The 17,020-nt window shown below is 34.9% G+C and overlaps 1 protein-coding gene across 1 annotated transcript in view; it reads left to right on the forward strand.

Moving 5' to 3' along the window:
* Positions 1-17,020, forward strand: part of LOC140434821 (antichymotrypsin-2-like) — a 30,115-nt gene extending 13,095 nt beyond the window's left edge. The window contains exons 3-4 of the mRNA XM_072523382.1: positions 2,300-2,438; positions 16,865-17,020. Coding sequence (XP_072379483.1) covers positions 2,300-2,438; positions 16,865-16,986 — 261 coding nt within the window. The 3' untranslated portion in view covers positions 16,987-17,020. The remainder of the gene's footprint in view (positions 1-2,299; positions 2,439-16,864) is intronic.

Here is a 17,020-nt window from a genome sequence, read left to right on the forward strand (position 1 = left end):
TGACTAATCATAATATATTTTTAGTTTGCTCAAATATTTAAATTGCTTCTCACCTGCCTCTTAGCGGTAAGAGGCAGGTGGGAAGTAAGTTTTTAAGTAACTCTATAGAGTGTTGCAAGAACTGGAGATCTTGGGGGAGGATCCGTTATCTGTAATTTTGCCGATATAATGTACCCTGTAGATAGATTGCTGCATCAGAAAAAAAGGTTTGACCCGTGAAGCGTGGATTTTCATTACATAAATCTTGCATTATTTCGCAAAACTGCATTCGGTGATCTGGATCATCCGCATCGATTTCCTGCATTTTCTTCTGTACTTAATACTACTTTAAAGTTTATATTATTATTTATTTGGACACAATTAGCACTTGCAAAATGTTTCACGTACCCAGTTTCTCTAAATTTCTTCTCAACAGTGGACTGTTTGATAGGTATATAATAATATTTTATATTAAATAATTACTATTTTTATTGGAAATGAGCCATGATTTCAGTTTAAAACAAGTTTTTTTGTCGTCTCGATTTCCACTGCGGAAATCATTCACAAAATACAAAACATTAATAAATTAAACAAATTGTGATCTTTGTTACTTCATGAAAAATTCTTCTATCAATTTAATTTTAATGATAAATAAAGAGAGGAGTAACTGGTAATGTCTGTCTACTTGTAAACTAACAATTATTCACTAGGTACTAACACATGCAAAATAAAACGACGTGAAATAATAAATCAAAGGATTATTGTTTATATTTTTGAGATTGCATAATAATTTGTAATTTAAAAATATGAAAATTCATTTAGAATCATTACTTTGAATTTGAGATGTTAATATTAAATAATATTAAATTTTATTCGCAACTTTGAGGAAATATTAAGTGAAATAATATCTCAACTGTCCGCATTGCTTAGAACAGTGGTTCTCAACCTTTTCACCACTGAGGACCACTTGTATCTTTCAGAATTATTGGCGGACCACTTAGATATTATTATTAATATTTCCCAATAATAGGTAAAATAAGATAAACACTGAAGTTTTACTAATGAATTTATTATTTACCAAATAAAAAAAGAAAATACATAGTAGAAGACAAAAGAAGTATAACAAACAAAATAAAAAGTCATTTTCTTCTTCTTCAAGTGCCATCTCCGCGGCGGAGGTCGGCAATCATCATAGCTATTCGGACTTTTGAGACGGCTGCTCTGAAAAGTTTATTTGATGTACATCCGTACCACTCTCTCAGGTTGCACAGCCATGACATTCTACGCCTCCCTATGCTTCTTTTTCCTTGGATCTTTCCCTGCATAATCAGTTGGAGCAAGGTGTATTTCTTTCCACGTGTAATATGTCCGAGATATTCTAATTTTCTTGTTTTTATTGTATTTAAAATTTCCATTTCTTTGTTCATCCTTCCCAGAACCTCTTTGTTTGTGACGTGTTCTGTCCAGTATATTTTCAGAATTCTTCTGTACACCTACAGCTCAAATTCCAGTTTTTTCATTGATGTCGCATTCAAGGTCCAAGATTCCATTCCATAAAATAAAGTCGACAAAACATAGCACCTCGCCAACCTAACTCTTAGTTCCAGTTTTAAATCCCAGGTACACAGCACTCTTCTCATTTTGTTGAAATTTGCTCTAGCCTTTTCTATTCTTATTTTGATCTCCTGATTGTAATCATTTGTAGAGTTAAAAAGTTAATTCATTTTGAAGTTATTCATTTTGAAAAACCACAGACATGTAATATTGGCATAATTACTGTAATTTATATAATTTATATCATCTATCTTTGTTTTATCTTTATTAGACAACACCCTAATATGGGTTTATTATTTTCAGCATTTATTTAACTTTGTATCGTGACCTGAAGATGCTTTGCATATTGTAGAAAGCGAAACCGGTCGTCTGATTAGTTAAATAAATTGATTGTGAGTAAGTCTAATTTATTATTTCTTTTACCATATAAAATGATGTTTTAAAACGTCATTTTATGATATTTTATAACAACAACATTGATCTACTAAAACTGTAAAGGTAAAGTCGTGTAAAACAATTTGAATATACAATTAAAAAAACTATCGTGGGTCATTCATCGGGAGAAAATATCGAATAACGATTTCCAAAGTGGAAATTGAAACGTCAATAAACTTATTTTAAACTTTAGTTGTGGCTTATTCCCATTCAAATAGTAATTATTAAAAAAACTATACATGAAATAAATTTTTATAAATAAAGCTTTATCATTTTTAATTTTTAATTTTAATTTTGTTTAACTGTATTCGTAAAAGTATTATAATTTTAGTTTGGAATTGAAAACATTTTTGAGAAGGAAGCTGATCTCACTGGAATTTCCAATAAAAAACTAATGGTTTCTGAAGTTCGACAAAAGGCATTTATTGATGTCGATGAAAATGGAGTTGAAGCTGCAGCTGCTACAAAAGGTAAATATGTAATATATTTGGTGATAGACCGCCTGCTATTCGTGCCGTGTGTCTAAATTTTTCGAGATAGGACTAATTTATTTTTTATGGCAGTGTTACGTTGATGTTTAGTTAAATTATAATTAAAATGTTGGCGCAATGTCCTGTTTATGATGTTTGCATATTTCTATAATGCTTAGAGGTTTTTTTTTGTTCTTATTGTTATTATAATATCAGGTATGTCGCATCAGTTTCTTATGACTTTGAACCATGAGTGTCTTTTGCGACCTGGTCGCCTTTAACCTTTAATTTGGAACAATAAAATGATTTTTAAAAGATTATATTTATCGCCTCTAAACATATGGCCTAGATACGAGACCGTTCGCTATTTAACAACGTTTAGAAGCTTTCTTTGGATATTAGTTCTTCTTAAGACCTGTTTATTTGTAATATGGTTGCCCCATAGAATTTTAAGCATCCTTAATGAGGAAAGCTTCAATACGGTTTAGGGATCTTACTTATAGTGCCCATGTCTCGCTACAAAATTATTGGCCATATTGTAGCACACAAAAGTGACACAAAAGAGACTCAAAGTAGGTATATACAAGCTAAAACATTAAATTGAAGTCCTTAAACCACACAAATTCTGTTATATTTTAATATGTCTACCTATTATACAGTAAGTAATTTACTAATCAATAATATCTCTAAACCTATTGGTATGTAAGCTTTCATTTAATTCCTGTTTTGGGTAGGAACTTAAAACGACTTTATTACGCGGTGATATATTTAGATTAAAGCTTGGTACAGAAAAAGGAGGTCTCTCATACAGGAGACCTCCCCTAATAATTTCCAATTATTAGGGTAGGTCTCCTGTAGGAGAGACCGTTGTACCTTGGACCACTTTTTGGTTTTCATTTAGGGACCAAACATTTAGGGTAAAGACAGTACCTTTTAATAGATCAAGATAGTATTTATAAAAATTAAATTCTATATTAGTTGTTTTTTATAAATTTCGAAAAATTATGTGCACTATGGATGATGCTTGTGTACCTTGAGAAAAACGTCTTGTACTTTGAGATAGTTATAGTCATAGTGTCCAATATCAAATCTTTAGAATTCATATCCGAAATTGGACAGTATAATTTTATCACCCAGTAGACCGAATGAATCTATTTGTTATTAAATACACACACGTAGTTAATTAGGTTACATACACATTTGGTCAATTATCAATAATATAATTTGGACATCAGTCAAAAGTGCTGACAAAGTTAAACTATTTACATAAATTAAATACACATGTCACGCGAGGTCCGCGAAAATATTGACCCAATTAAAGTTTATATAAAACTAAGATCTCTTGCCTAGAGAGGCATTCAATCAATCTTCACTCAACGAACTTGATAGTCTTCAACGATCAACTTCATCAGTCTCTACTCAAAGTAATCCCGGGTCTACACCCATAGTGTACGTCTCTACAATAAACTCTGCTACTATTATTTGGTGTTTCCATTACAACTGAACGAACATCTTCACTGAGCCAACGAAGGGGATTTGTTCATGGTCCTATCGAGAAACAGAATACTTCAAGGAAGTTTGAGAGAGCCTATACAGTCCACGCCAGCAACACCCTCAGTAGCAGAGAGAGACCACTAGACCTGGGAGAACGAGAGCCATACCAAAGCCGAGAGCCACACTAGAGCCGAGAGCAGTACCAAAGCCGAGAGCAACACTAGAGCCGAGAGCAGTACCAAAGCCGAGAGCCACACTAGAGCCGAGAGCAGTACCAAAGCCGAGAGCCACACTAGAGCCGAGAGCAGTACCAAAGCCGAGAGCCATACTAGAGCCGAGAGCAGTACCAAAGCCGAGAGCCACACTAGAGCCGAGAGCAGTACCAAAGCCGAGAGCCATACTAGAGCCGAGGCAGTACCAAAGCCGAGAGCCATACTAGAGCCGAGAGCAGTACCAAAGCCGAGAGCCATACTAGTGCCGAGAGTAGTACCAAAGCCGAGAGCCATACTAGAGCCGCAGAGCAGCCAAAGGACAGGACCGATTGCAGAACCCACCAGAAGCGAGGGATCCTCAACGTCTAAGAACACAAAAAACCGTAAGTTTTTGAATAATTACAAAATCTTCCAACTTTTACAATTTTACAATTTAACAAGTTTTTTTTTATTACAATTTAACAATTTAGAACAACAATCTCCACTCTATCAATCGTATAATAATGTACTTTAGAATGTATACCATTTAAATAATACAGAGAATTGATAAAACAAAAAATAAACGTCATTCACAACTATAACTTACTAAACAGTAATTTTGTATGACAATTTGAAAAAAGAAACGTTCATACATATAGCTTGCTTTTAATTCAATTAAATACTTTATTTCGAAAAATTAAAATAATTACGTAGCAAATAATTTCATTTATTTTGATAACAATATATATATGTATATATATCATTATAAGAGTGTGTGGATTACATCTTGACCTACCTCAGTACAAAGAATAGCACAGCAGGCAAGGTCAAACTCATATTTCGCTAAATTGCACATTTCGATAGAAAAGAAAGTGTTATAGTACAGGTATACTTATTTAATAAATAACGTACATTTCGTATTGTCTAATATATTTACCGCTGAATGTAAAAATTTATAAGAATAATCATGAAAAGCATATACGTTAAGCAAGCAGAATTAGGAACAGAAATAACGAAACTCGTTTCAAATACAAAAAAGGATTCCTAATCTCGGAAAAATCAACAATACATCCGGGATAGACAGGAAAAATTAGAAGAATATTGGGCAAAATTTTTAAATAACCAAGAAAAGCTGCTAGAAGGGGGTATAACGAAAGAAAAATATTTTGAAACAAAATACTATGATCAGGTATTTAAGATATACATTGAGGGGAAAACCCTGTTGGAAGAATATGAAAGGGTGCTGAAAAGAGGAAAAGCACCGAAAGTAAAGGAGATACAGATAAGAAAACAAAGAATCGAGGAATTATTACGGCCAGAAAATGAACAAGACTTGCAGGAGGGTGAAGAATTGCAGTCAGAGTTAAGAGAATACATGGAAAAGGTGAATACACTAATGATTGAAGCAGCAGTAAATGAGGAACTAGACGCTACAGATAATGGAGAAGTAGAGAGAATAAATCATCTAAAGAGAAAAGTCAGGGAAGTTTTAAAGAAAATAAGGCCAGGAATGCAACGGCCAGAAAGCACACAGAGGAGGGACGGTGTGACATTGCCGCAGGTAAAAATCCCTGTGTATGAAGGCAGATATGAAACGTGGAGAACTTTCCACGATCTGTTTACTAAAGTAATACATGAAAACGACCAGTTATCAAACGCAGAAAAAATGCAGTACCTAAAAACTCAAGTAAGAGGGGAAGCCAACAGAATGATACAACACTTAAACATATCCGAGGCCAACTACGAAGTGGCCTGGAACATGCTAAAATATAGGTATGAGAACCCAAGGATGATATTGTTTAAATTAATAGACAGGATGCTACTAGCGCAGGAAGTAAAGGAATCTTCTGCTAGAGCATTGAAATCACTACATGACACCTTCCACGAAAGTCTGGAAGCCATAGGAGGGTTAGGAACAGACACGGAAGCGTGGAGCCCATTGATAGCCCGAATTATCATAACGAAATGGGACAATGAAACTAGGAGGCTGTACGAAAACCACATTGGAGACAGTAGAGAGACACCGACGTACAAATCGACACAAACATTCTTACAGCGAAGATTTCAGACACTGGAACTGCTGGAGTCAGAAAAAAGACAAGAGAAGCAAGGAGGATCTCTTAGGAAACCAAGAACACATTGCGTGATATGCAACGGAGATCACGGAGTACCGAACTGCAGAGAATTTCAGGAACTCAATGTAAGAGACCGGAACAGGATGATAAAAGAAAAAGGATTGTGTACAAACTGCCTAGCACATAAAAAAGAAAAACAATGTTATTCACAATATAGGTGCAGACACTGTGGCGGAGACCACCACCATATGTTGCATTATGAAAAAGGAAACACAAGCAACAAAAGAAACTCCAATGGAACGAAAGGAGAACAAACACAAGAAAGAAATGGAAGAGATTCAAACAATAGAAGAAACGGGTACCAAGCTGATAGGTACAGAGGAGGAAATAATAATCCATACAACGCCAGAGAACAAAATAACGGAAGGCAAGAAAATACACAAGATACCAATGGGCCTAGGAATAGCAACGACCAACAAAGTGGGCTGAATTCAGTAAACTGTGCAAGCCATAAGGAAGGTAAAGCATTACTAGCGACAGCTGTGGTACGCATAAGAGATGCGAAAGGAGATTCACACATAATGAAAGCACTAATCGACCAAGGGTCACAATGCGCATTTATAACTGAACAAGCTGCGACGACGCTAGGAACAACAAGGAAGCCCATACAGGCGACCATATCCGGGATAGGCTCGTCAGGAGAAAAAACAGCCAACTGGAGTATGAAACTCATAATCGAAACTCATTACGAAAGTGACTTCGAGATGGAAATAGAAGCACTAGTACTACCGAAGATAACAAGGAATTTACCGGAACAGGATATAATTCTACCGGACTATAACGAGAAAAATGCAATACTGGCAGATCCAAGATATTACAAGGTAGGGAAGATAGACTTACTACTAGGAGTAAAAGAATACAGTTACATATTGACAGAAGGGATGCACAGAATAAGTAATGGACTCCTGAGACAAAACACCAAACTAGGATGGATAGTTTCGGGAATAGCACGAGAAAGGGAGAATATAAAAGCAGAAGTATGCTGTATGATATCAAGACAAGAAATGGACGTACAAATAAAGAACTTCTGGGAATTAGAAGAAGTAAATCAGGACACAAGTTTCTCAGTGGAAGAACAAGAATGTGAAGAACTGTATCGACAGACTGTAAAAAGGAATGAAGAAGGGAGATACGAAGTAAAAATTCCGTTTAGGGAAGACGTCGCAAAGTTAGGAGAATCTAAACAGCAAGCATTCGCCAGATTGATGCAACTAGAAAGGAAGTTTGCAAAAGACAAACAGTTAGAAGCGAATTACAGACAATTCATGGAAGATTATAAAAACCAAGGTCATATGGTAATAGCAGAAAACCAGGGAGATGGGTACTACTTACCTCATCATCCAGTGAGAAAAGAGGACAGTACTACAACGAAAATAAGAGCCGTGTTTGATGCATCAAGCAAAAGCTCATCGACAGTAAGCCTGAATGATATTATGCACACAGGGCCGAAATTACAACAAGATTTGACAAATATACTATTACGATGGAGATCCAATAAGGTAGCATACTCAGCGGATCTGGAAAAAATGTTTAGACAAATCAGAATGGCAGAGGAAGACCAAAAATATCAAAAAATTTTGTGGAGAAAGGACACAAAGGACCACATACAAGAGTATAACTTAACGACGGTGACATACGGCACGGCCGCAGCACCCTTTTTAGCGTTAAGAACAATACAACAATTACAAGAAGACGAAGGAGCGAGGTACCCGTTGGCATCGAAAATTGTAAAAGAAAACATGTATGTAGACGATATACTAGGAGGAGCTGAGACAGTGCAGGAAGCAGAAACAGCCCAAAAGGAATTAATACAACTGTTCAGAAAAGGAGGTTTCATTCTTAGAAAATGGTTGAGCAACGAAGAAAAAATAATGGAGAACGTACCGGAGGATATGAGGAACGTAGACTCCAAGGCATTCAAACAAGAAGAAGTACGGAAAACGTTAGGAATACACTGGTCACCTAAAGAGGATATAATCACATTCAAAATAGGGATAACGACGGCAAAGAAAATAACGAAAAGACACGTACTGTCAGAAGTAGCAAAACTATACGACCCACTGGGATGGATAGCACCTGTAGTAATTCAGGCGAAAATGTTCATACAGAAATTATGGGAGCAAAAGACCAGTTGGGATAAAGAATTAACTAGCAACCAACAAAGCAGGTGGAATACATACCAGGCGCAATTAGTAAATCTGGAGAAAATAACATTGCCCAGGTGAAACAACTTAAGCAAGATAAACAAAGTAGAACTACATGGATTTGCAGATGCGTCTATGAAAGGATATGGAGCGGTAATCTACTCAAGGGTATTAGGCCCAGAAATTAAAACGAATCTAATGATAGCAAAATCGAAAGTCGCACCATTGAAAGGGAAAACGACGTTACCGAGGCTCGAGCTGTGTGCCGCGGTACTACTAGCAAATTTAATGAAGAAAACCCTACAAGCATTGAACAGGGAAAACATTGAGGTATATGCATGGTCGGACTCAACGATAACCCTGGCTTGGATAAGGGGATCATCAAAAAGGTGGAAAATGTTCGTCGCCAACAGAGTAGAGGAAATAAGAGGCGTTATAGGACCGAAAAATTGGCATAAGGTAGATACAAAGGAAAATCCAGCGGACATCCTCTCACGTGGAAGTACCGCATCAGAATTATTAGAAGCAGAGCTATGGTGAAAGGGACCAACTTGGCTGACTAGTAACAAAACTTTAACGCATGAATCAGAAGAAATACCAGAGACAAATGAGGAGGAAGTCAAAACGAAAATAACGGTGCACATGACAACGATAAAGGAGGACATATGCGAGAGAATCTCAAATTTAGAAAGAATGAGAAGAGTACTTTCATATTGTAGGAGATTTGCAGACAAATGCAGAAAAAAGAAAGACAATGGACAAAGTCAGCTTACAGTCCAAGAATTAGAGGAAACGCTATTAAAGGTGATAAAGCACACACAGCACGCCTACTTCAAACAAGAAATAAATAAGCTGGAGAAGAAACAGCAATTAGACAAGAAAAATAAATTAGCGTCATTGGTACCATTCCTGGATAGACAAGGAATTCTAAGAGTCACCGGAAGACTGAGACACACGAATCTAAAGTACGGAGAAAAACATCCGATAATTTTGCCAAAGGATAGTGCATTAACAAAGTTACTTATAACAGATAGTCACGCAAGAAATCTACATAGCGGATTACAACAAACACTACAGTACATAAAAAGGAAATACTGAATAATCAACGGCAGAAGAACCGTGAAAGATCATCTAGCAAAATGTTTAAGGTGCAGGAGGTATAAAAGCCAAGCAGCACAACAATTAATGGGAGATCTACCGAAAGACAGAGTGAACCCGAGTCATCCCTTTACTAACACAGGGATAGATTATGCCGGGCCAATAAAAATAAGTAGCTGACAAAACATAAAATATATAAAATAACATTTTTACAAGTAAAATATGAAGCTGCTGCAGTTTGTCCTCAAGATATTCATTTATAGAATAATATGCTTTTCTTAAGAGTAAATCTTTAACATTTTTTTTTAATTTAGAGAAAAGTAGTATTTCTTTCAAAGTTTTTGGCAAATGATTGTATAAGGTCAGTCCCATATATCTGAAGCAATTTTGAAATTTGGATGTTCTGTGTTTAGGAACTCGTAAAGATTCAGCACTTCTTGTATTGTAATAGTGATTGTCTGAATTTACTGGAAATGTATTGATTTTCTCTTTTACATAAAGTAAACATTTATAGATATAGCGGCAGTAGAAAGTTAAAATTTGGTGGTTAATAAAAATTCTTTTACCAGACTGTTGATAATCCAAATTAAACATTTTATGGATTATTTTTTTTTTTGATAATGAACACTTTGTTACTATCTACTGAGTTCCCCCCCAAAATTACATTATAGCACATGTGGCTGTAAGCAAGGATATAATAAACGTTCATTAAATTCGAGATGGCTAGGGTGTTTTTAATTCTAGATATAGCATAAAAAGCTTTATTCAATTTCATGTGCACTGAATTTACTTGCTCTGACCATTTGAGATTACAATCAATGAACACACCCAAAACCTTTGTAGAGTGAGTGGAAGATAACATATTGTTGTTTCTATCATGGATGGTTAAGATATAGTCATAGGTAGATGAGTTGTATGAATGAAAATAAATAATTTCCGTCTTGTCAATGTTTAATATTAGTCTGTTGGTATTACACCAGCGTATAAAGCAGTCAACAACAGTCTTCAGACTATTAACGAGGTATCATCAGCAAACATTGATATTATAAGTGCCCTTATGTGATCTGGTACGTTAATAAAACTTAGGAATAATAATAGTCCCAGCACGGATCCCTGTGGTACTCCTTTATTTGTCGTGTATGGTTCTGAGCTTGATTCTTTCATCTTAACAACACTCTTCCTGTCACTTAAGAAATTTATTACACATTCTAGAAATATCCCTCTAAAACTAACGTTTTATAATTTATTGCGAATAAAAGTTATGTCTAAGCAGTCAAAAGCTCGTGATAGATCAAAAAATAGTCCTGCCACGTGGTTTCTACTATCTAATTCATCATAAATACGCTCAAACAAGCTACATGCAGTTGTGAGTGTCGACTTTTTTGATCTAAAGCCGTGTTGGTTTGGAGTTAATAAATTGTATTTTTCTATAAAATTTTACATTCTGTTGTATACAACCTTCTCTATTACTTTGGAACTTATGCTAAGGACAGATACTGGTCTATATTTGAAATATCATGAGGGTCATTCTTTTTGAAGATTGGAATAACTTTTGCCATTTTAAATATGGATGGAAATTGGCTGGTTGTTATTAAGAGATTAACTAAATGGGTTAAAGAAATCGATATATGATCACTTATCAGTTTTATTATTTTTACAGATATGTTATCAATACCAGTAGTAGGCTTATTTTTTAGTTGATCGTATTTTTATTTCAATTGGAGTTACGGGTAATAAAAATGTTTTTTACACATTTTTGAGGTAGTACATGAAGAAGGCAAAGTGCCAAAATGAGTTTGAAGATTGCAATCTGTAATTGTAGCAAAATATGGGGCAAACGAATTAGCAATGTCACAAGACTTGGTAATAATTTTGTTATCATAATGTAGAATAATATCAGACCTGTTCTTTTGCCTACCAGTTTCACTGTTTACTAAATTCCAAATTATTTTTGGTATATTGTAAAATTGATTAATTAAGTCACTATGAAAGTTTTTTTTTTAGTATTTATTAATGGAGAATTATATTCTTTCTTTGCCTATTTATAGGTATCTTGAGACTCGAGGCTCCCTATATTTTTTGTTTTTTGCTATCCAGTGTAGATTTTTTAAATTTTCACTAGTGTGTATTACCTCATTTGTTACCCATGTAGCCTTATTTGTTTTGTGTGCTTTATACCGTGTTTTTATTGGACAATATAAATTTAGATTGTAATCTAAAATGCTAACAAATGAATTTGTGGCATATTCAGCATTCAATTGTGAATAAACTTCATCAAAAACTGTAGAAGAAATCCCTGCTTTAAACATTAACATATTTTCATCTGACATATCCCTATCGCTCTGATGGTAACTGATGGGTTTTTTTTATCTTTTTTCGATACTTTATTGGCTTGCAAATTTACACTAAGTAAAAATACTTTATGGTCACTGAAGTGCCCTCGAAAACATTTGATTTATAAAGATGTGGTTCGATATTTGTCAAAATGTAGTCCAATTTAATGTTAGAAATAATAGCGATAATAGTGATAATGTTTAATGTTAGAAATAATAGTGATAATGTTTAGAAAAAGATAACAAAAGTAAAATAACAGTTTTAAAGAATATTTTGTTTTTTGTAACAGAGTTCGCTTAAACAATTAAACAGGTCAAAAGTCACAATCATATGTTTTCCAAGCACTTTCCTCAATTCCGGCACATAGATAAGGATTCTGTCGACCATAAGAGATGCACTCACCTGCACCATTTTTCCCTACTGTTGTTATAAACCTTCGAATTGCTGCAGTAAACGCAGTCATTTGTACTAGCTTTACTGTCACTAGAAGAAATAATACTTATATCGATATCAATATAACGACGATAATACATCGTCTTCTGTATCAAAAGACGAGTCAATAAATTGAAGTTGTTTTGCTTGCCATCGTTCCTTCTTTTCTCTAGACTTTGGCTTTTGTACATATGGGCTTGATGATTTTAAGAGAGCGTCTGTTAAATTCTTTGTTATATTTCTTCTGGTTTTCACCTTTTTCTCTCTCGCTGTCTTTCTTGCTCGTGCTTTTTCTTTTTCTACTTTAATAGCATTTTTTTTGGAGTGTCTGTAGCTATCATGGTTTCACCCGGTTTTCTTCCACCAGCTTTTCTTTTTTTTAACTATGTCCTAAGGTAAAGCTGAACTTGTTCCAGGGTTATACATATTTTAACACATTTTTTTCTTTGTGAGTCGACAGAAATTCTGGTTCTTTACTTTCGTGAGTAAAACTAGTTGTATTACATGTTGCACCTTATGCAATAACAGGAACTGAATGAATTTTGTCCCTTAAAGTTCCCGCAACTAAAACAAAAAAGAACATGTGGAGTGGGAAGACTCTTTACATAAAGGTCCTGTAACAGTAACAAACGGCTGCCTTGTTTGTAACCGCATTGCAGGAGTGGCACTTAACGTCCCTACTTCTGATGTGGTGTCTAGGTGTCGACTGAAGCTGGAAAAGGAGAGGTTATCGAGCGATCAGTAACATAGGAAGCTAATCAATCGTCATTTTAAAACACAAATTTGTTAAAGGGGTAGATTTTAGATTTACTAAATCCATGAGTAATATTGCTGGGCATATATGCTTAAGGGTAAGCTATTCCAGGAGCTTTAGCAACTGAGTATACATCGAATGTTTCCTTGCATTGTTGGTCAACCATGCTTCAACTGCTTGAAATCGACCAAGTATCATTCGAATCGAATGAAAAAACGTCTCTTTTGCAGTAATGAATATACGACCTTACCCAGATGGTGGTCATTGAGAGTGTCGTATAATTTGTGGAGCAATGTTTTGTGCCTTACTGTATCATAGGCTGCTGTAAAATCTACGAAAGCAGCCCCTGTTATAAGTTTTTCTTCAAAGCCCTCTTCAATGTGTTCTCTTAGTGCGAGGACTTGACTGGTGCAAGATTTGCCGGGTCTGAATCCTCCTTGTTGTGGGATGAGGTGCTTGTCGACATTTTTTTCTATTCTGGCGAGTACGAGTTTAGTTTAAAAAAGTAACACAACAGCGAGATAGGTCTGTAGCTACTGGGGTTTTCTGGGTCCTTTCCTGGTTTTAACAAGGCTATTACTTTAGATTTTCTTTATGATTTTGGAATTTCGCAGGTTTTGCAGCACGTGTTATAAAATGGCAAGATCCAGTTTTTTGCTCCTTGGCCTAGATGCTTTATTTGTTCACTGCATATATTATCCACACCTGCAGCTTTCCCGTTTTTTAACCTGTTCATACCGTCGTGGAGTTCTTTTAGTGTAAAAGGAGTACCTAGGTGGTTTGTCTCCTAATCCAATATTCTTCTAGTGTTTGGACTCTTATATCGGTTCGTAGTTCTTTCATTTATAAGGAGTTGAACAGCGACTTGGTTTGCTGTAACCTTGCAAGGTGGTTTATGTTCTTTTGGATCACCGCTAAGTTTTTTTACAAGGTTCCATACTATTTTGTAACTATGTGTCATGTCCATTTTTCCAGGGTCTCAATCCACTTTCCCTATCTGGCTTGACTTAGCTAAGCTTGACTTAGCTTTCTTGGCTAAAAGGGTCAGTGGAATAGAGGGTTTCGTATGTTTCGTATGTTTCGTATGTAACTCATTAGTTCTTTGGATTCGCTGGACATCCCGGGAATATATTGTTGTCTACATCCTCTGGGGATAGCTTTTCTAGACACATTTTTGAGTACATCTACAAATTTTTCATAGTTCTTTACTTTTGGTTCAGGACGTAACAGCTCAGAATCTAGCATGTCTGCATACTTCTCTGTATGCAGACATGCTAGAATGCTGGTTATACTTGGTTGTAATCATTTCTACGAAGAAATAAGCAATTGTCAGTAAGAAAATTTAAAGGTATATCTGCCGCCAGAGCTTTAGGAATGAATAAAACTGATGTTTCTGCTTATTTCACTCTACTTGAAAATATCTTAAGTGAACATTTATTAATAAATAAACCTGGTTCAATATACAATATTGACGAGACAGGGTTGCAGCTTAATAACATGCCGGAACATGTTATAGCAATTAAGGGTTTAAAAAATGTTGCTTCAGTAACATCGGCTGAAAAAGGAGAAACGATCACAGTAATTGCATGATGTAACGCTGAGGGGTTCTTTATATCACCGGTGTGCATTTTTAAAGGCAAAAACAAAAAGCAGAATTTGAAGAAGGTATGCCACCTGGTGCAACAGTATTTATAGGTGAAAAATCAGCGTATGTTACCAAGGAACTTTTTCTGCGATGGATTAAAGAACAATTTATCTCAAGAAAACCGATAGGAATGGTGTTACTACTTTTGAATGGCCACTCTTCCCATTGCAGTAGTGTAGAAACATTAAAATACGCTTCCGAAAATGATGTTATTCCGTTTTGCCTTCCAAGCTACACTACGCAGTTTTTACAGCGTCTTGATAGGGTATTTGGTAAATCGCTGAAAGCTTTCTATTACCAGTCATATAATTTATATTTATCAGAAAATCTAGTACGAAGAATAGGCAGACTTCAAATTGGTCGACTCTTTGCCACAGCTTGGGAAAAATCAGCAACAGTTTAAAATGCTGTTTCGTCATTTAAAGCTACTGGTATTGTCCCATTTGGTCCATCCGTAATTCCAGAATATGCTTATTTGGGTACGAGCAGTACTAATAACAAATAACAAGCAAATTCCGAAAGAGTTCCGGAGCACATTCCCAATCCTTCAGCTGCCATAAACAAATTAAAGTGTTTCAGAGATATTACTCATCCGCCTGCAGAAACAGTTATTACCGAAAAGGAAAATTCAGAGGAAGAGACTCCGGGAAAGTTAGTAGATATTATTTCTCCTGCACCTACATTAACTAGTGTTGATTCTGTTAAAAAGAGAACTAAGCAAGTTGCTACTATATTACCATTACCGCCAATATTGATAAAAAACACTTGGAACTTATCGTAAAAAGAAGAAAACTACTACAGTGTCGAAACGTAAAATTACGAAAACACGCGCTATAAACAATACGAAATATAAAGCTTCTTCCTCTGACGAAGACCATGGGGACGAATCTATTATTTATAACGATTCTTCCAGCGGCAATGAAGAAGAAACAACATGTGTTAGCTGCGGCGAAGATTATGAAAAGACCACTAAGCGCGAAGATTGGATTCAGTGCGTCAATTGTACCCGTTGGGTGCATAAGGGTTGTACAGAATACGTAAACTTTTGTGATGTGTGTGGAAGAAGAATATGTAAAACTAAAAATTAATATGTAGATTTGAATATTCTAAAATATTATTTTTTTATTAATAAATATGAGCATGCCATCTCACCTTAGGTGGCGAGTCATCTCTCCTATATAGTAGAGGAGAGATGGCTTTTATCTTACAATAGATTTTGTTCATTTAATAAATTTTTTTTTTTTTTAGAAATAACATCTTTATTTTATTATTAAAAGGTAGTCAGCTGAATGCTCTTTAACTTGATAGTTTACACGATTTTGTATCTTTTCACATAAAGATTATAACGAAGTTCTAAATTTTGTACTCCATCTCTCCTAGAATTACCCTATGCAAAATTAAACAAAAATAGGTGCACACCCAGACCAAACCTGTCACTAACTAATAAAGATATTTTGCTCTTTTCACTTACCAAGAGACAGACTACTACTCAATTTGTTACTCATAAATATTGATACTGTTTTGCACAATCGACCCACACTTAACTATAATTTAAAATCGTTACATCTTTTTACAAAAACAATAAAATTAAGGGCCATATAACACGGTAAGACGCAGTACGCACGTAGCATAGCTGCACTAGTCAAATATTGACTGTAGCGCAAGGTACACCATGCTCAAGGTACACCAGTCTCCCCTATCTGGTGTTTTACTAAAAAACAAATAACGATTTTAATTTAAATATTTAAGATGTTTCAAACAAAATTCTTTCCCATTTAAACGGTTGTTAATACTTAAGTATATTTCTATCGTTACACAAGTAAGAACATGCCAAGATCTCTAGCATAGACCGAAATAACAAAAGCAAAAACAATCTATTTTACTATAACAAACAAACATCTTCATCCACATATGATTGCTATGCTTTTAACGCATACTTCTTAGTAAATACCAAAATTAGCTGAGCCATATAAAACTGAAAATAAGAAATCCTTATTAGTGTAGAATATAAAATTTACTCTGTACTCTGTAGTATAGAAACATATCCACCACCCCGTAACTCTTAGTTCTTCGTATATAGAATTTACGATTTTTCAATGCAACAGTTGTTTTTAAACACATTAAATTGTTTAAAAAACTTAAAATTTAATTACTAAAAAATTAAAAGTAGTATTATGAATAATCGCCCGTTTATTTCAGCTCAATTTATTACTTGGTCGAATGGGGAAATACCGGAGGAGTTTAACGCAGATCATCCATTCCTATTTTACTTAAGAAGTCGTGGATTAACATTATTTGCAGGAAAATTTAGTAAATATTAATATTGTGGAAAAATATATTAGATTGAAATTTTAA

The sequence above is a fragment of the Diabrotica undecimpunctata genome, chromosome 2, assembly GCF_040954645.1.
Source record: "Diabrotica undecimpunctata isolate CICGRU chromosome 2, icDiaUnde3, whole genome shotgun sequence".
Classification (NCBI taxonomy): Eukaryota; Metazoa; Arthropoda; class Insecta; order Coleoptera; family Chrysomelidae; genus Diabrotica; species Diabrotica undecimpunctata.